The 21503-nt window shown below is 37.9% G+C and overlaps 2 protein-coding genes across 10 annotated transcripts in view; one reads left to right on the forward strand and one right to left on the reverse strand.

Moving 5' to 3' along the window:
* The window catches only part of folr (folate receptor), a 31316-nt gene extending 27437 nt beyond the window's left edge, over nt 1-3879 (reverse strand). For 2 of the 8 annotated variants that reach the window (XM_039745668.1, XM_039745665.1), the window contains exon 1: nt 3777-3812. Coding sequence is in view for 1 of the 8 variants with exons in the window: in XM_039745660.1 (XP_039601594.1) it covers nt 2823-2968 (146 nt within the window). In the remaining 7 variants the exon portion in view is untranslated. Of the gene's footprint in view, nt 1-2230; nt 2553-2651; nt 2763-2822; nt 2984-3776; nt 3813-3854 lie in introns of those variants that run through there. The other 6 variants (XM_039745666.1, XM_039745660.1, XM_039745662.1 and 3 more) reach the window with 6 other exon arrangements.
* Nucleotides 1-21503, forward strand: part of anapc15 (anaphase promoting complex subunit 15) — a 71953-nt gene that overhangs the window by 47486 nt on the left and 2964 nt on the right. Inside the window, exons 3-4 of one of the 2 annotated variants that reach the window (XM_039745671.1) lie at nt 16830-16955; nt 20664-20785. In XM_039745671.1, coding sequence (XP_039601605.1) covers nt 20666-20785 — 120 coding nt within the window. In that variant the 5' untranslated portion in view covers nt 16830-16955; nt 20664-20665. Of the gene's footprint in view, nt 1-16829; nt 16956-20663; nt 20786-21503 lie in introns of those variants that run through there. The other variant, XM_039745670.1, reaches the window with a different exon arrangement.

The raw sequence follows: 21503 nt of genomic DNA on the forward strand, positions 1-21503 counted from the left end.
GAGGTGTTCTACAACTTTTGACCAGTAGTATACATACTCCATACATAAAAAGGCTGAACACTGATTCCACTGTTCTACCATGTTGCTTTTTAGGCAAGTATAAATAACATTTAAATTTACAAGTCGACCATATTAAAAAAAAAAGAGTTATATATATATATATATATATATATATATATATATATATATATATACACACACTGATGGAAGCGCCCAGTTGATTAGCTTTCCATATTTAAATTAGTTTCCATATTAGAGGATGACTTGAAAGCCAGCAAAGTGTTAATACAAAAATCACCAAACTTCTGCAATAACATACATCACTCTTTAAATCATTCGATTTGCAAACGGTTTATTAAGTTCAGGCTCTCTGCCAGCATTAGACACAAGATGGGTAAAATCCCTAGACAAAGTACTAGTCCATCACAGGGCACATTTGCACATATACACCTGTACTGGTTTAACTTGAAGCAGACAATCAAATGTCTTGGAAGATGAGAGAAAATCCATCAAGTCATGCCAAGAGCTAAGCACAGTTAGTGCCCAAGCTGGGATTTAAACCCAGGAATAAGGGGTTAAGACCTGCAGTGCTGGCCATTGCATGATCCATACAGTTTCAGGTTGTACTTGCTGTTTGTGTTGTTTTAAATATATTAATAACATACTCTCATTAACTTTAATAGGCATATTACTAAATATGCAAGAATGGTTTTAGAAATGCTAGATTATTCTGACCTCGCTTAGGAAAACAGCTTTTTTTCTTCTCTTTTTAGCTTACCACAAAGTCTTTGATTCATTGTTAATGTGACTGTTCCAAGAACTACACTGCACAAAGTTGGTTGTGGTGAAATTTTGTGAAATGAAAATACTGCACTCTTTGTTAAGTTTGATAGTGGTACTTACATTTTGCTCTAAAGCAAAGCTTGGAAGCTTAACAGCTGCTCAGTGTTTTCAATTTATATACTACAGCAAGAACATTGAAAGACATTACCATTGGAAACAAAGAATCATATGTTCATATCAGTTTCACTTCTTAAAAAAAAAAAAATCCATACTTTCTGTAGCACTCAGTCCTCTCAAAACCTTATCCAAAGTATCTGAATGTTAACAAATGTAAGCTACTGATGACATAAAATACTCAGCCATTGGAAACAAAGACACTTAACATGCTCACCAAGGCCTGAGGATGACCCAGCCTTGTCATTTAGTTGATGGAATATTAAAGTGTAAATAGAAAGTGTAACATTTTAATTCTGTTTTAGTTCTCTGAGCAAGATCTTAAGAATAAATTGGCTGTGATAACATTTTAAATCACCCTGCTTCTCTTTAGAACCTGACCCCCAATATATGTTTTGACACCTTGGTGATCCTCTGCAAATACTATATGCATACTACCCATTAGTCTTTCCAATTTCCAACAGCATGCCTGAATTACATGGCCTCTTGAAAACAGAACATTTTGCCCCACAAAGATATTATTTGTAACAGATGATTATTCAGAAATATCAGTATTTTAAAAGCAGAATGTTTGTTCCTTATGCAGTTTTTTTTTTTACCAAGTCAGATTTCAGACTTAATACACATGACCTCTAACATGTCAAGCTTTTTTTTTTTTTTTTTTACATAGAATTTCGGCCATGGGCCCAGTTTTATTATTCCGCAATCCTGACTATGCTGTTGAGTCATCCCTATAGATGTCATTTATGTTTTATCTTGCACAGTATTATAGTGACATCTATTTAGAATTGTTCAAAATAAATACTTGACAAAAAAATGTTTAACTATACTTGTACCCCTGATTGTCTTAATTGCATGTTAACAAGCGAAGATCTCTCAAAAGTTTAGGCATCAGTTTTAATACTTAACGATAAATTTATCAAAGATGTGAAACAACTTTATTTCCGAAATCGTGCAATAGACACCGGCCTTCACAAACAATTAAAAAAGGAGCGATACGTTCAAAGACATCAGGAAAAAAGCGAGCTGAATAACGCACGCCTCACATGCTCATTTAGTCTTCCTACCTAGGTGCTTGCCAGGATGCCGCTACTGCAATCACCTTTTAAAGAGCATCAGTGACCAAAGTGAGAAAGAAAAGGAAGAACCTCATTTGCAGTGAACGGAAAATTGGGCTAAACCCGATAAGGTGCAGCGGTCACTGCTGCCACAGTAGCAAACACATTCACGCCACAAATTTTGTCTTAACAGCAAAAAAATCCTAACTCCCTACCTGGTAGGAGAAAGACTTTTTCTTACAGAATTGCCTCGGAGCCAAGCGGATAGTGACTCGGGCACACAGCACGACTGCGAGTCGCCGAGTTCTACCGAATAGCGGCGCCAGGATATCAGGGTTGGCCTAAATTTGCCACGAATGGGCCTAATCTTAATTACTTTTAAATACACGCTTATCAAATGTCTTACTAACGTAAACAGTTTCTTTGCGCGTCAAGTTTGAATGATTTTTGTTAAAACGAATTTAAATTCACCTACAAATGGTGAAGATAAATTGACTGCCTACATAATGTTGATCCGTAAGACAACCCCCCAAAGGAACAAACGGTTAAATAACATCCGATATAATTTTGTCTATTATGGCATCATGCAACAGCACAGTCCGATTTTGACATTCATGGCGATTTGTGTATGCATACCTGCTACGCGCGAGTCCTCAACTAGATTACTACAAAAATGACAAATCGCGTCTTTCGAGATCCGCAATTCCAGCTGCGCACTGTCATTTACTGCATCAATGAGCCGCGCCTTACCGGCTGTAACAGAAATTAGAAACTTTAATACCGATTGACTTGGTGGCTCATGAATACCTAAACAACCTGGCCGTTCCTTCGGCATCTGGATGTTTTCCAGCACCTTCCATCGTTAACGTGAATCCAGCTGACGATGGAGTTTCGCCTAAATTTTCATTGTCAGCATGAGACTCCGGCACGTTTTGCACTCCTGTCAGTTTCATTTGCGAATAAAAAACGAATACGGCTGTTCGTCGAGACAACGTTTACGTTTCCCTTACTCTAAGTTGTAGTGATTCTGATTTTTTTTTTTTTAAAAACTCTTTCCAGTTAATCATATGAATGGACTCCGTGGAACCCAACTACAGTAATGTAATACAGTAATTTAAGCAGGTAACAAGGTGGAAGGCGCCTGTTGTGATCACTTGTTTTGAGTGGCTGTGATTGGCAACACTTTAAGTCAATCTAATTTTCTAACCTTTGGCATGCGAACGGAAGCCGTGCAATCGCCATCCCAATACTGTACTTTTTACGAGTTAAATGCATTTTTTCTAGCGATTTAGTTAAAACTGGCGACTTTGCGGTGTAAAATATATACTAATCAACGATGGGTATTAACATGTATTTATACAGTACAGGCTAATTTTCATTTTAGGAAGAATTAAAAATGTAAACTATATGGTGAGACAATGGCGAAAGTGAGCCTACTAGCACCACCCTTGCTTCTACCGTTGTTCACATTAACTAACTGCAAGTCGAATACGGTTATATATTATAATATAAATTACAAACACACTACATAATATGGTAACAACAAGCCGGGGTGATCTGGTGAAATGCTGGCCGCGCAACTACATTGTATTTTCGCCTTCAAATGGGTTAAACTGTAAATGGTGCGTCCACGCATTCAGTTACATCAACAAAACGAATGCAAATAGTCAAGTTTTATCGTGATGTTCGTATCTTTCATGAACCAAAATATGTTTGATTAAAAACTGCACATTTGGAAGTTGTTTTGTGTCTGTCACCCACCTTAAAGCCTCCTAAAACAGCACACGAGCAGAAAACATAGAAGAAAGAAGCGAGGAATGGGGTGCCAATAATACTCACATTTGCATATTTAGTTGGCTAATTTCAAATTACATTCATCAGGCCCTCTGCTCCTTAGAGTAGGTGTGTCACACTCAGCACAGAGCTGCAATGGTTTTAGGGTTTTATTCAAACTACTTTTTAAAATAAGTAACCAGTTATACTACCTCTAATGGGACAAAGTTCTTTTGCCTTAATTTTAACTGGCTTGCTTTTTTTTAGATGCAGGAACCTATAACTCAGTGTCTCAAACTGGGATCCCGTAAGGATGCAGTGGCTGCTGGTTTTTGTTCCTACCACTTTCTGTGTTAGAAAATTAGTGCTGATAGTTGAATATGGGCCTGTTTACAATTCAGAGCACTTCATTTATTTTCCTTAACCATCAGCTAGCAACCAATAAATGGCCAGATAATTCAGGCACCTCAGATTTCAACCCAGGAGGAACACCACTTTGACTACAATCATGTTCTTAAATAGGAGCCAATTAAGGGCAAAATTTGAAATTTTGGTCGATGGCCTGACAAACCTTAAACAACACACGTTTTTAGAGTCTCATAAATCATGTTATTTTCTGACCTACTTAATCCCGACCAGGGTTATGGGTTTGGGGGACTGTAGCCAATTCCAGCAACCATGGCAGGAACAAACCCTGGGTACCAATCCATTGCATGCCAAACACACACACAAAGGGCCAGTATAGCATTGGCAATTTACCTAACCTGTGTGTCTTTGGACAGTAGGAGGAAACCTGGGCAAACACAGGGAGAACATGCAAATTCCACATGGGGAGGGCCCAGGAGATGAACTCTGGTCACCTTACTGCGAGGCAGCCACCATGTCACCCAAGTTTCAACTCTACTGATACATATTTATTTCATATCCTATGTCACATAGGATAAATTGTTTGTAATATAAATTTACAATATATTGTACATCTCAGTTTCATCAACACATTTAAACATTAAAATTACAAAAAAGTATACAAATACAGTTAACGATATTTACATTTTTGAAAATGTTGCTTTTTAAAAAAAAAAATCTTGAAATAAATACTTTCTTATTTTTAACAAGTTAAAATGTATGCATGTGTAACACTCCAATATATTTGCAAGCATAGTTAACTGATTTAAAAGTTGGAGTGTGTTCAATTATTTATTTGTTTCATTTAAAAAGAGTCAGATATCACATTTTTGTTTTTTTTTAATATTTTGTAACGAGGGAGTGTGACATGAAAGGTGGGTTTGCTCAGAATGCCACGTTGCTGTTGGTAAAGACGCCCATAAGCACCAGGCATGTGTCCAGCCATTTCAGTTGCTCTTACTGACTACCAATAACCAGATTGCCTAAAGGACCATCTCTCTGGCATGTAAAAAGAAAATACTGAATACAAAATATGCAGATTAAAGTGACCTCTCTCAAGCTAAATTAAAATTGTATGGAATGTTTTTCTGTTTTTGGATAAATGACATGCAAGAGAGAGAGTTGCTTAGGTCAGGACAGATCTTAATATTCAATGACCCATCCAATTTTAAAGCCACTTACCAGAGCAGGGTAAAGAGGCTACTGGAGCCTATCCCAGCAAGCAATCGGTGCAGGCAGGAACAACACCTTGGGCAGTCAATCACGGGGTGAACACACAGGCACTGGGTGAAATTTACAATCACCAGTTCACCTAATCTGCCTTTGGACTATTGGAGGAAATTGGAGGAAACCTACACAGGGCAACATCAAAAATTCTAAGCATGGGGGTGAACCTCAGCCAATGAGGCAGCAGCACTAAACCTACATCACTGTAATCATTGATTATTAAAATACTCGCTTTGGTTTGTGGCCTTAAAAAAATGGAATATAAAAAATACTGTTTATCTGTAGCTTACATTAGTAACATTTTGCATCTCCTGAGGGGGGCAGGCCCCCTTGCTACCCTTTAAATTCCATCCATAAAGCCAATCCTTACTGATATTGAAACTTGTTATTTAATTCTTTGACTTCTTAATGCTCTTATTCTTCCATAGAAGGCATTTCGATTTTCATAAAGTGTTCAACTCAGTTGACCAAGCTGACCTATGGGACATCCTGAGACTTCACAGGATCCCCAAAACTTGCTGGATGTCCTGGTCAACCTGTACACTGGCCTCTATACTCTGAGTGCTGTGCAGAGTGGAGGCAGAACCTCTGTGTTGTTCCCAGTTTATTCAGGGCTTTGTCAGGGGGGTTTCCTTGCTCCTACTCTGTTCAGTGCTTGCATGGAGTGGGTGCTGGGCAGGGACATGGAGTCTAGCAGCTGTAGGACATCTGTTGGTGAAAGGAGATTCACTAATCTTGACTTTGCTGATGATGTTGTGATCTTCTCGTAGTCAATAGAGGCTCTAATCAGGGTTCTCAAGAGACTGAGCGAGGAATCCGAGCGTCTGGGGTGCAAGTGTCTTGGATAAAAACCACGATCCAGGACTTTAATGACCTCTTTGACACAGCCATTGGCAATGTGTTTGCCTGTGGTAGATTGTCAACCTCGTCGAGAAATTTACTTACCTTGGCAACGACATTCATGTCTTTGGTAACTCTTCCTATTAAGCCGGTAGTCAGATTGGGAGAGCACAGGGAGTCATGAGGTCACTGGAAAGGGATGTGTGGCGCTCCCAATATCTTTGCAAAAGGACTAAGGTCTAAGTCTTTAGAGTCCTAGTTCTACCTGTTTTACTATATGATTGTGAGAAATGAACACTATCCAGTGACTGAGATGAAGACTGGACTCATTTGGTACTGTGTCTCTTTGGAGAATCGTTGGGCACTGCTGGTTTGATTTTGTGTTGAATAAGCAGTTACTCACACAGTCCCTAATGAGGCACATTGTGAGGGAGCATCAGTTACTGCACTATGGCCATGTGGTGCTATTCCTCGAGGGTGATCTGGCTCACAGGATACTCATTCTTGAAGACTCAAGCTGCTGGACCTAGACAAGGGGACACTCATTCCACAACTGGCTGCAGCAGATAGAGAGTCTTTTCCAGCGGGTAGGACTGAACCTTGTGTCTGCCTGGGAGCTGTTTCGTCGTGTTGTGGGTGCAGCAACGTGTTGTACCAGTGCATGCTCCTCAACCTGACCTGACGTGATTCAGCATGAAGACCATTTCACATATTGCAAGAAGCAATATTTTCTAAGTAAGTAATTGCATTTAGCATTTGATAAAAAAACAGAAAAAAATATTTAAGGAGACATCGCTGAGGGTTTCTATAAACATTTTAAGAATAAGTTAATTTCCCATGAGGAAGCTTACTACTTATTTAGCAAAATATTTGATGGGGCTGTGGCCCACTGGCCCTTAATGCAGAAACAAATAAATATATGAATTAATATTTCTATATCCTGCAAACTAAAAAAACATAATTTTTAGCTGGAAGAAGTAGGTTTCAGACGGTGTGATAATACATGTGTAATTTAGACTGGTGTGCTCCTAGGCTGTGAAACTGTTTAGACCTGCTAATAATTTAAATATTATATAAGTTCCACCTAGCAATAACATGTCTGCTTTTCTGGTATTTATATACAAGTATTTAACCAAGTGTCCATTCTTTTACACTACTGATGCAGGTACCTAAGGACATGATAGAAGATACATAGCTAAGTATTGTCTGCATACAAGTGAAAGTGAATATTAGTTTTTCCATTCATATCTCACAGCAGTAATGTGTAAAATAAAAACCATAACATTAATGAGCCCTGCAAGACATCACCTCAAACTTCTGAATGCTAACAATGGGGAATTATCATCAATTTTTTGTATATACTGAAATCAGTTTGATGGGTAGTGCTGATAATGTCCAAAGTAATTTTAAGCAGAATATCAGAGAACTGTCAATAGAGTTATAAGGTACCCCTGAATGGTAACATTTTCTTCAAGAAATTACATTGCTGTCAGAAACAGAATTTAATGCAGTTTTTTAATGTGACCAGTGCAAAAACCAGGCTGAAGAATTGCAGGCAAATTGTAATGAGACTGAAGCTGCAAGAGTTCTTCTTTTTCAAGTATTTTAGAAATAAAAGTTAAATTTGAAATCATGGTCTAGCCTGATTTTCCAGTAAATTCCACTGTCACATCCCTTTTTGCATGCCATCTGGTTTTTGCAAACAGTACAGGGTGAATAGTAAGTTCTTAGTACCTGAAAAGAACAACACAGCCTTGTAGCTTGGACTCTTCAATCAAATGGTAGGCCCACCTCCAAAAACAATGGTTGATGTCAGAAAATATATGTGGTCATAAAACCTGATGCCAAAATGTAAACCATGCCTGATGACCCTATACCACAAAAACTGATAAGAGCTAAATCAACACTGAAGGTGCAAAATCTCACACATTTTAAGAGTGACTTCAAACTGAAAAGTGTAAAATGAACACTTTCAAAATAGTTAACTTTTCACACTGACAAAGTTTAATTTGCTGAACAGGATATGTACAAGGGAAGTGTGATAGTGGTGAGGTCTGTGGTAGGAGTGAAGGATGCATTAAACGTGGAGGTGGGATTACATCAGGGACCGGCTCTGAGCCCTTTCGTATTTGCAGTGGTGATGGACAGGTTGACAGTAGCGATTAGACTGGAGTCCCCGTGGACTGTGATGTTTCCTGATTCAATTGTGATCTGTAATGAGAGTAGGGAGCAGGTTGAGGAGACCCTGAAGAGGTGGAGATAAGCTTTAGAGAGGAGAGGAATGAAGGCCAATAGGGACAAGACAGAATACATGTGTGTAAATGAGAGGGAGGTCAGTGGAAATGTGAGGATGCAAGGAGTAGAGTTGGCGAAGATGGAAGAGTTTAAATACTTGGGTTTAACAGTACAGAGTAACAAGGATTGTGGATGAGAGTTGAAAAAGAGAGTGCAGGCAGGGTGGGATGGATGGAGAACAGTGTCAGGAGTAATTTGTGACAGATGAGTATCTGCAAGAGTGAAAGGGAAGGTCTACAGGATGGTTGTGAGACCAGTTATGTTATATGGGATGGAGATGGTGGCACTGACCAAAAAACAAGAGACAGAGCTGGAGGTGGCAGAGTTACAGTTGTTAAGATTTACATTGAGTGTGACGAGGATGGACAGGATTAGAAATGAGTACATTAGGGGGTCAGCAGAGGTTGAACGGTTTAGAGACAAAGTCAGAGAGGCGAGATTGCGTTGGTTTGGACATGTGCAGAGAAGAGATGCTGTGTATAATGGGAAAAGGATGCTAAGGATAGGGCTGCCAGGCAAGAGGAAAAGAGGAAAGCCTAAGAGAAAGTTTATGGATGTGGTGAGAGAGGACATACAGGTGATGGGTGTAAGAGTAAGATGCAGAGGACAGGAAGATAAAGGTAGGATCATGACACTGCAAATATTCATCTCAGACACTATCTGGAAATTTCATTAGGAATAGACTATTTAGGAATTCCCAAAGAAAGATACTATGGTCAGCTTACGTTCCACAAAAGCCCCATTACCCCAAAAATGCATTTTTGAAAGCCTGTAGGTGTAAAGAAAGCAAACAGTGGTCTCCCGAGAACAGGAAAAAATTATTTTGTCAGATAAGTCATTCTTTACTTGTTCTAATAAAGATGACGAGTACATGTGTGACACACACCAAGCGAAGTCTTCAAAGCTGAATTTCTATTAATTTATAAGTTAATGTCTACAAATACAAAGCAATTCTAAGGGGTAATTTTCATGTTGCAGTGAAGCATTTCTATCCTGGTGGTAGAGGAATCTTCCATGGTACAATACCCCTGACCCAATGGTATGAGTAGTCAGTGAATGGTTGGAAGACCTTGACAGGTACGAGATGTGGCAATTTAATTCTAGAAAGGGCCGTGCAGTGTTGCCTATGTGACTCAGATTTTGACAGATGAGCAGAAACAGCAGCTACTTGAAATCTTTTTGCAAATAAACTCTTGTTTAACAAGGTCATTATTGGCGACAAAATGTGTTTCCGGTATGACCCAGAAACATAACTGCAAAGTATGCAGTGGAAAACACCGACTTCACCACGGCAGAAAAAAAGCACTCATGTCACGCTTGCAGTTCAAAACCATGCTTGTTTGTCTTTTTTTTTTTTGGCCATGGTGAACTTGGTGTTTTCCACTGCATGCTTTGCAATTTTGCATCTGAGTCATAATGGAAACACCATGTTTCATCGCCTATAATAATCATGTTAATTTGAAAAACTATTCATCCTAACTTTCTATTCATCTATCAAGAGTTGAGGCACATGGGCAACAATACACAGCTGCCCCTGGAATTAAATTGTCACATCTCATGTTTAAATCATATGCCATAAATTGTCCCATTCACCAAATTCACCAAGTCTAAGTCCAAATGGGCACTTACTGGTGATTCTAGAGCAGTGTCTGAGTCTCTATTTTCACTGACTTTATCGAAAATATGAATTTTCTCAAGGAAGAATGACAATGCATACTTTCAGTGATGCTTCTGGAAAGTTGTGGTGGATTAATGCACATTTAAAACAATTTACATAGGGGTTGCATGTATTTTATCAGTTGTACAATGGCTAGGGGTAGTTTGTCAAAAACAGATTTGCTGTAATATAAGGAATAATGATAGAATTGCATTATGACAAAAGTGGTAGTTATGTGCCTGTGTCTACATAATGAAAGTCTTTGTCTACCTCCAGTATCATAAACAGCTCCACACGGTGTTAAAAGGTTTTCTAGTCGAAAATACACTTAAGAGAAAAGTCAAATTTAGAGCAGACTTAATTAATCAATTAATTAATCAATTCTTTAATCAATTCATTATTCCATTGGATTTATATATTGGGGAGCCACTTCAACTACCACCAATGTGTAGCATTCATTTATGCCAGTGTTTCCCAACTTCGGTCCTGGGGGCACACTGTGGCTGCAGGTTTTTGTTCCAACCAGCTTCTGTTTTTAATTGGACTCCTGGGCTAATTAAATGTTGTGCTATTTCCCAAGATATGTGTTTTGGGAACAATATAGAAATTACAAAACTAGTTTGGTAAAATATATATATATATATATATATTAAAATGTACCAAGCAGTTATATGGGAATAATGTATTTTTTTCTTTTTAACAATATTTTCATCTTGATTTTCATTCTACTTTTCTAGGTGTTCTAATTGTCTAATTAATCCATTATTGACTAATTAGTGGGTCTGATACTAAAGTATTAGCAGCATTTGATTATTCAGTCTTGTTTGCCAATATGTCTGCGCTGCTCATTTTTAATTGTCATTAATAAGATACAACAAAGGGGAATAACTGCACAGAGAACGGGCAGAATTTAATGAAATAAACAAACGAGAGTTAAGCATTTAAATCTATAGCAAAAGCAGAAATATTTCTAAATGTCTTATACATGTAAAAATCATGCTGCTGTGATTTTATGAATGTAGACTAAAAGAAAAATAATACCAGCTAATTAAATGAGATCAGTGTTATCAGGTGTTGTCACTGATTAGGAATCTGGTTGGAACAAAAACCTGAAGTCACAGTGTGCCCCCAGGACCGAGGTTGGGAAACACTGCATTATGCTCATCACACATTAGCTATTGGGTGGTGAAGGGGTGAGAGAGATAATTAGCAAATAAGGGACAGGGGCCAGAAAGGACAAGGCTGTGGTGGGCAATTTAGCCAGGACCTGGGAAATGCCCTAGTCTTTTTGAAAGATGTCCAGGAATCTTTTTTGAGAACAACTATTTTATGTCTCATCTGAAGGATGACACAAATTTCTGCATCACAGTGTATCTGTCAATATACTGGAGCATTTTAATTCACACACAGACCACTGGATAATTACCCCTAGACTTTTCCATTAGGCCTGATCCAAAGGATAATAAAATTAACTGCCCTTTTATTTGTATGTACCTGCATTTGTGTTGTATTATCAGTGTATAAGTACAATAGCATGCTGGCACTATATGCGTTCCTAGATTTTATCGATTTGGTTTTTATAAACCTACAACAATTAAAATGCATAATACATGTTTTGGGTAAATCTGTAGAGTAGAAACTAATGCCATAACATTTAATGCAATTCAGAGTCACAATACTGGAGCCAATCCCGGCAGCCTTGGGTGTAAGGCAGGAACTGGAAAAAATTCCAGTCCACAAAAGGGCCCCTGATTCACATTCTCACACTCTGGCCAGTTTGAAATCATCATTTAGCATGTCCAGAATGTCTTTGGAAATCGAGAGAAATCGGGAGAAAAACAAAGTGGACAAAGAAAAACCCTCACAGATAGGGAGCCAATCACAAACACAGGATTCAATCATTCTGACAGTTCTATTTTTGGTAGAAGCCATAGTAAAATGTGCTGCTTGATTCATCATTTATATTTAGGTAACAGACAGGACACGTGTGTGTGTGTGTTTGTGAATTTCTATGCATTGTGTCGTATAATGGCCTAGTAAGGTTTATGCCTTGTGCCCAATGTTGCTTGTCTTTGGTACTCTGAAACTCTGCTTTAGATTAAGATTTAAAAATGCATGAATGGATTTCTGACCTCAATGGCATTGTAATCAGTATCATTTTTATATTCTATGAGACCCTTAGTGGTATACTATGCCTATTTTTGGAGCAACAGCCTCTCTAGCCCATAAATAACACTAGCATACAAAAGAAAAACAAATACTTATTTTACTGAAACTTATATATGTTGTAATAGAAAAAAGTTGGACACAGAAAAACGTTTGCGGATGGTCACCTTGTATACTGAAAAAAGCAGGTTGAAAAACAACAAACACATCTTTACAAAACAGAGTTAAAAATGGAAACTGGGTTCTCTGGTATATACATATACTGTATTGCATAAACAGGAAGAGGTGGAATTTCAGGAAGCAACCAGATAGGACATTATTATCTGGAGCCAGAAGTGACATCATCAGAGGGAGGAACAGAGGCAGTGCTACTGGGAGGCATGGTCTTCAGTCTGTCAGCAGAGGGTCAAAAGGAGAGAGTGTTAGAAGGCAGCGCCAACCCCTGGTCCGGCTGAGAAATGACACTATCTGCGCCTGTAAACCATGTCCCATGTGCACGTGTGACAATGTATATATTCATATTTTTTAACTGTAATATATATGTGGTATTTTATGCATACCGTATACGTACTGCTGCCTATACCACATTAGGTTACACTAAAATCTGGGACCCTGATTAGTGTAAACAGAGTCCTACTAGCCACTAGATGGTAGTACATCACCACAGAGCAACATATACGTGCTCTTGGACAGATGGTTAATCTGAGTTGTCTAATTAGAAATACAACTTGAATACCCAACGAATTCAGAATTGCAACTCATACAATTCAGACAAAACAAAGTTGCTTGAATTGTCCAAGCCATAACAAAATACTGACCTTTTACCTTTGTCAATTGTTTAAAATAAAACATATAACTTGGTCAGACCAAAATTGCATTTTTTAATCAAAATGCTTTTAGAACAAAGTTATACTTATTCAATAAGTTTATTTTGCTCTTCGTTTTCATAAAAATGCCTTTTAGTTTTAATTGCCTTTTTTGCCAACCAAATAACAAATCAACAGTGATCTTGCATTTTTCGATTAGTCCGATTGGAAACCCACATGAATGTATTGAACTGGGAAGGTGAAGCAAATCGGTGCTTCAGAACATCTCAGACAACCTTTCTGACGCTCAGCTGTATGCTTCTATTGGTCTAGGAGGGTGTAGGAACACCTGAGCTCACTAGAAGGAGCTGTAGCACTTTAGTGCCATTGTGATGGTGATATCAGTTGGTGATGTCACTTCCGTGCAGCTTCGTATTAGAAAAAAATCTTTAGCAGCTGCCACCATTTTGTTTTGTGTTTCAATATGACCGTATTGTTTACTATCGCCATGCGCATTGTCAGTCATGTGCCATGGAGGTCATGTGATTGATTGCGTTATTTAGGCCTCACCCATGAAAGTGGCAATGTGCATGTCCAGATATTCTTGCTTTGGATTAAAATTTAAAAAAAAAATCTTGTGCTAGTGGTAGTTAGAAGTTAGCATTAGGATTCTTTGTTTACAAACTTTTTGATAGGCATCAAATTTGTTTTTGTGATTTTTGGTTTGTTCGTCTCTTTTCATTAGTCTTTCTGGCTCTTGGACTGTTTGGCAGTCATCTGGCCATGAATTTTGCCTGATTGTTGTTCTTTCATTGTCTGATTATTTTTCTCCTTTCTAATGCCTCTGGACACTTACCACCCTACAGCATGTGTCCTTAACACCCAGGGCTTCATAGCGTCATTGAAGACCCTGAAGTTTTTCTGCCAGGGTTGAGCTGAAAGTCAAGACAGACCAGGCCTCACCTCTTCCACAAAAAAAACAAGCTTTTTCCTAAATGGTCTTTCCATCCAAGTACTGGCTGGGCCCAAACACGCTTAGCTTCCTGTGAATTACCTGTTCTGAAGTGCAGGTGGTATGGATACTGGCAGATAATCTGGCTGCAACAGCGTGAGGAGCACAGAGAAGAACAGTGTCAGAAAGCCTAAAGGATTGAGCTGATGTATAAATTTGAAGAGGAGCAGAAAGATATGAAGAGAAATGCCATTAATTGTTTTGGGTGTAAAGTGTGAGGAGTTTAAATTGAACCCAAATAAGTACAGGAAGCCAATATAAGTGGAAATGTGTGGATTAACTGACAGGGGTCAGTAGCTTGGCTGCTGAGGTATGTATTTACTACAGTTTGCTGGGAGACTTGACAGGGAGATGAGTGTATAATGAATTACAGAAAACCTAGTTGTGAGGTAATTAAAGCATGAATTAGGATCTCTACATCATGGAAAGTAAATGAAGAGCAGAGACAAGCAATAATATGCTGGTGATAGAGGATAGATTTAGTTAAAGAAATAATATATGTCTGGAAAGACAGTGTGGAATCAAAACTACAGCAAGATTACAAACTGTACCAGAAATAGTACCATCTAAATTGAGAGGAGAATCCCTTTGAAAGAGTACCCTTGGACCCTATCAACACGACTTCTATCTTAACCTTATTTAAAATAAGAAGATTAGATGCCATCCATGCTTAATATCCTGGAGGCAGTTCCTCAAATAAGAAGATGGGAAGGGTCCAGTGGGATGTGTGCTTAGATATACATTATTTCATTGTCTTCTGTGTAAAAATGAAGAAGGCAGATAATAGAGCTCAAGTGAAGCATGCAGGATTTGTTGCAAATTAGCCTGGGAATACACACAACACCTTCACCTGGGCCAGTTTGGCAGTGTGTCAAAAGGCCAGATACGGTGAGTTGGTTGGTGGATGCCTACTCAAGAGATGGCGGCTATACTCCCTTTGTATATGCCTGTTGACAACTAAAATTTAACCCCCAGACAGCAGCTGAAGACAACACTGCATATGATGGAATGCAATATATTGTACGGTATATATATGGAAAATGCTACATTGTCAGGTGGCCTCAGATTTTCATCTCTGTTATGCTACACTGAATCAATCAATCAAACTTTATTTAAATAGCATCTTTCAAACAACTCATATGCAATTCAGAGTGATTGACGCAACATTAGTAATTAAAATGGGTTTACAAACTAAATTTATGCATAGTAAAAGAAATGATAGTAAAATAATAACATGACCAAATAATAAAGTACAAAAGCTGGAGCAAACCGATGAGTTTTCAGTTTACGCATAAAAATATCAATGTTTTCTGCTTCTCTCTTAACCTTTGGAAGGCTGTTCCAACAGTTTGGAGAATAATGGCTTAAAGAAGCATCACCAAATGGTTTTGCTCTGCTTCATCAAACAGCTAAGAGAGAAGAACCGGAAGATCTGAAAGATATTCCTGGTTTATAAACTAAAAGCATTTCTAAGAAATTATCTGGTGCAAGGCCATATAGTGCCTTATATACTAATAATAATAAAAAAAAATAAATCATTACAAAAACTAACATGTAGTCAGTGTAAGGATTTTAAGATATGCATAATTTGTCCTCTCCTTTTGGTCTTAGGCATCAGAATTTTGAAATAATTGTAGCTGATTTATTGTATTCATTGTTAGACCATTTAGGAGAGAGAGAGGTGCAGTAGTTATGAAAGTATGCATCGTTCTGTTAATGTGTTACTCAGAGAGAGTATGATTTTGACTTACCTCTTGCAGGCAAATCTTTTTGGAACATTTTTATATTTTTGTTTGCAATCCTTAATCACAAAGAAACTCTTTTTGCATCTAAAACAGGAATTTGATGGTTCTCTTCTCAATTTTTGTGAAATTTAAGCCTAGGCTCTTTTAGGCACGCGAAGGCCACATAGCATGTTTCTTGAGTTTGGGAGACAGGCTGATTTGTGCCGGTGACCAGTGTTCCCTCTAATTTTAATGATTTTTGATAGTAAATTAAGCTGAATGCTATTATTTGCAAGAATGTATAAGAAAGTAACAAAAAGTATGAATATTTCAACTGGAAGAAGAGGCAAGAAATGCAATATCTTAGACATGTTAATCAAACCCTGCTACCCCTTAATTGACCTTGGTTTGTCATGAAACTGCTTTAAATTTGATTTTTTGGTAAGCTTATTCAAGTTCAGTGTAACCTAATTGCCTGTATCTGTTTTTGTGTGTTTGTGAATGCTCAAAAATAAGGTCTCCATTAATTGTTCAGTTTAGAAAGTAAGTATGCTGAAGGAAATAAATAACGCACAGCCTGTTAATAACAGAATTAAGCAAGCAAGTAAATTGTATATAAGAATATTTAAAAACAACAATGACTTAACCAAAGTGCGGTGCGAATTAAAAACAAATAGGCGAGGAAAGGAGCAACAAAAGATAACAAACATATAATTAGTACAAAGACATTAATATAAAAAGCAAAAGCGAAGTATATATATAAGACTGACCCAAAAGCTAAATGAAAAATATGTGTCTACATGTAAAAATAGTAATGGAAGGTGCAGCTCTGGCATTGAGGGGTGGATAATAATAATAATAATAATAACAGCACTAGAGTTCAAAACCATATCGTCTTGTGTCTCCTAGAATTCCAAGCACGGAACACGTAACGTCGAGTAAGATGCAGCATGGGGGATTCATTTGAGTGACGTACACGAACAGTCGCGAATGGGACGGTTGATGTTTAAATAGCGCAGGTGTTGTATTTTGGAGGTAAGAATGTGATTATTATTGTTTTTGCAAGTTTAGTTAATCAGTCGTTTTTCTCCCTTAACGCACGCTTCCGCTTCTTTATAAATATTAGAACAAATTGGGCACTATTGAAATTCGGCGGGTTAGAAGGAAAAAATATAGGGACAAAAGTGATCAGTCTTGTATGCAACTGTGATGTAACTTAAATCCTGGAAAATATCTTCTTTTACAAGTTTCATAAAATGTGATACTTTAAGAAATATTTTAAACGAATACGGTTGAATAATATTTTTGTTGATCCTTGGCATGTTTTCTTATACGGAGTACACACAATGTAGTTCGGGTGCACCACACTATTGTATTTTTCTTTCACTTTTACCAAGAGTTTTTTTCCATATAACTTGGTTAAGCATTGATTCGATCAGCTCTTTGTTTTCTTCCGTTACAGTACTGGTAGATTCAAAAAATTGCATTACAATCATGTTGCACTTTGCGCCAGAAACGCCGGATTGCCGGTTCAAATCTTGTAAACGTCAGAAGTGACTCTATTCCGTTGAATCCTTGAGCCTGACCCTAACCTGCAATTGCTCCGTCACGAGTATGACGTTAACCTGCATCCAGCGCTGCAAGCAGATCATCCAACCTGCAGGGAGACCTCGGGGGTTGGTGGCAGGGTTGGCACTCCAGCCCCCCTAATAAATTTCACACTGTTACAGTGTAGTGCTGAGGTCGCAGCTCTCGGGTCCCAATCCAGGTTGTTCGCCGTGTGGTGGGCGCGGCAACGCCCGCTCCTGATAATAAATGAGAGTCTCGCCACCTTAGCCACCACTTTACAGTTGCAGTAAAACGTGTATTTTGGGTAGAACGGTGGTGCAGTAGTTGTTGCGTTGCCCACAGCATCCCGGGCATCATTCCGAAGCGGGCACGGGCTCTTTAGAGGCTGTATGGGCATTCATCTCGGGTCTCTGGTATTATCCAAAACTCGTAGTGACATTTGATTTTGAAACAGTGTGGAGAAGTGGGTTAAAGGTTTGGAATTCAAACCCTGAAGTTGAAAACTTACAACTTACTCTTGTTAGTGTAAATTATTGTACACACGTCATTTTGTCACTATTCACATTTCCTATATACTGAGATAGTGGGAAATTAATTTTAAACAACACCAACATTTATTTATATAGCATATTTTCATACAAAAAAGTAGCTCAAAGTGCTTTACATAATGAAGAAAAATAAAAGACAAAATGAGAAATTAAAATAAGACAACATTAGTTAACATAGAAAAAGAGTAAGGTCCAATGGCCAGGGAGGGCAGAAAAAAAAAAAAAAAAAAAACTCCAGATGGCTGGAGAAAAAAATAAAATCTGCAGGGGCTCCAGGCCACGAGACCACCCAGTCCCCTCTGGGCATTCTACCTAACATAAATGAAATAGTCCTTTTTGTATTTAGGGTTCTCACGGACGGACTTGATGATGGGGCAAAGATAGCCAGTTTTAAAATCCCTGACTGTTTGGAATAATGCCATGCACCTTAAAAAAAGTCATTCCTGAAATTCCTTCAGAGTAACTAAACAAGTCCAAATTTCTCTTCAACGTTTCTTACTAAACTAGCCAGTAGCAGGTAGCACTGAGAGGATTATCTGCCAATCCACCAATCTTGGTATCATCTGCAAACTTAACCAGCTTGTTACTTATATTCTTATCCAAATTATTTATATATATTAAAAATAGCTGCGGCCCTAGGACTGACCCCTGCTGGAACACCACTCTTAACATCGGCCGGTTCTGATGAGGTTCCTCGCACCATCACCCTCTGCTTACTGTGTCTGAGCCAATTCTGCACTCATCTAAAAACATCACCCTGAACTCCCACTTCTTTTAACTTGATGCCCAACCTCTCATGTGGCACCTTATCAAATGCTTTCTGAAAGTCCAGATAAATAATATCATAAGCTCCACTTTGATCGTATGCTTTTGTTGCTTCCTCCTAGAACTCCAGCATGTTAGTAAAACATGACCTCCCCCTTCTGAATCCATGCTGACTGTAAAACTCCTGTACTTGCCATTTGCTGCTCAATCTTCTCCTTAATAATTCCTTCCATTAATTTTCCTGTGATGCATGTTAAGCTTACTGGCCTATAGTTGCTTGGATCTGCCCTCTCACCCTCTTTATATAATGGGATAATATTTGCCACTTTCCTATCATTCAGAATTTCCCCAGTGTGCAGTGACTTCCTAAAAATATGTGTCAAGGGTTTATATACAATATGTACTTGCTAGCCTCCTTAATAAACTGAGGATAAATATTATCTGGTCCTGGAGATTTGTTTGATTTCAGCCTGTTTAATCCAAGCAGTACTTCTCCATCTACAATTTCCAAAACACTTGGTCCCTCCGTATGTACTTCCTCACTTGTGAAGACCTCAGAAAAGTTTGAGCTTGGAGCATCTGCTGTTTCACTGTCTGTATTTTGTAATTCCCCTTTAACATTCTTGAATCACATCACCTCCTCCTTGACTCATTCTAGCGTGATTAAGTGCGAGACAGAAAAAAATCCTGGACCAGCCACTTTATAGATGCGATGTAATCAACAGGCATGTCCTTGGGATATAAGAGAAAAGCCTTTACTGCCGTTGTGAGAACATGCAAGTGTCATGCAGACAATAACCAAGTTGGCATTTGGTCCCACTCCTGGAGTTAAAATGCAGCAACAATTGGTAGTATGCCACCAGAGTTTAAGATACTAAATTAATCTACTTCATGTTTGATATAGATTTTGCTTTAAGTCTTTCTAAATGTAAAATTTGTAACATTTGTAGTCCATTATTAATCCACTGTCCTCCATCATTTTGTAAAATAATTATTTGTGTAGTTGAATGTAGGCTTGGATGTCTTTGAAAATTGGTGTCAGGTTAATAACAGTTTGTTTTTTCTTCTGAATTTCCATCCTACTAATTAGGTTGATGCCTTGCTATTGTTTACTTTTTTATTTAAATTTTTTGGAATTATTTCATTTATTTTATGTAATGTCGGTTTCACAACAAAAAATGTTTCTGTTTCCATTCCTGGAGGTTAACTATAAATAATTAGAGATGTCATTTCAGAGACATTCTGATCTTGGGCCATAAATAAAAAGACTAGACAAGTGGCCCAAATGGTTGAGTAGAGACATTATTAAAAATGTACCCTGCAAGAAAATTAAAAGGGAACCAAATTAAGACCTTTCATAGTACTGGAAACAGCCTCAAGAGTTGAATAAAGGGCATTATCTGAAAAAGAATTGCTCTTGAAGGTAGTGCAGGTTTTCTAATCTGTTATACTCCGTACAGGCAGATAATTAAAAAAAAATTGCAGTAGCTAAACTGTGAAGTGATAAAAGCCTAATGAAATGATTCAACATATAATCTAGAGAGATAAGGTTAGGGTCTGGCTTTGTTTCACTGGTGAAGAGTTCAAATATGACCATAGCAAGGTGTGTAATTCAGAGATCAGACAACTGTCAAGTAGACTGGTCACAATGGAAGGTAGGTTAACTGAGTAAGATTTAAAGCTTTTTGCATCATCTAGGTAATCAAACAGCCACAACTAATTCAGTCTCCTCTATGCAGACTTGGAGGGAGTTGGCAAGTAATGTTTACATAAAAAATACAGTATATATATCTACAGTAGGCAGATAATTATAGAAGGAGAACGTAAAATTTGAAGTTATTTGCACACTTACATTTTTCAGGAATGTCAACGCTCTTCCCCTCTTTGTTCCCTCGAATGACTGAGACCCTCTGGTTTAACTTAGATCGACCATGTGTAGATGAGAATGAACTTCAGCAGCAGGAGCAGCAACACCAGTCCTGGGTTTGTACCCTTTTTTAGATTCTACCCTTATATCTATAAATCAGTGATAGTTTTGTTTTATAATATTTTTTTACAAAGTTAAAAGTCTGCATGCTAAGTATTTTTTCTGACTTTTTATAGTTGGGTATAAAACCAAGTCAGGGGGCTTTGTCACATAGGAGCCTAATATTGACACCCACTTTCCACCACGGCAGACGTGTTCCTTTAATCTGTTTGATAACATCCGTCACATATTCTTTCACTCTGTGATGGCTAGTAAGATTTTCTACACTGTGGTACTTTGGTGTGTAGTCTTTTTGCTGGAAAGTAGTTAATAAATGCTTTCCTGACCTTATAAATAGATTAAACACAGACACTGAAGCAGACATGCAGCCAAACAACAAGAAAAGAGCTTGTTACAGGTGATGTTTTTTAATATCATCAAACTGACCTTCAATATCCTTATTCATAACACACAATACAAAACTATATGGATATAGAACGTTTGACCAACATACATATTTTAAGCACTAATGTTGCTCCGTATATGACTTTATCTTTTTACCTTTTTATCTCTATTTTTCTCTATTTCACTGATCACTTCTACCACTTTCTTTTATGTGGAATTGCTCCCTGGACACTTTTTACTATTTTATCATTTTTATTACTATTTAATTTAATATTGTTTCTTTGTATCAGTATACTGCTGCTGGATTATGTGAATTTCCCCTTGGGATTA

Source organism: Polypterus senegalus, chromosome 2, assembly GCF_016835505.1.
Source record: "Polypterus senegalus isolate Bchr_013 chromosome 2, ASM1683550v1, whole genome shotgun sequence".
Lineage (NCBI taxonomy): Eukaryota > Metazoa > Chordata > Cladistia > Polypteriformes > Polypteridae > Polypterus > Polypterus senegalus.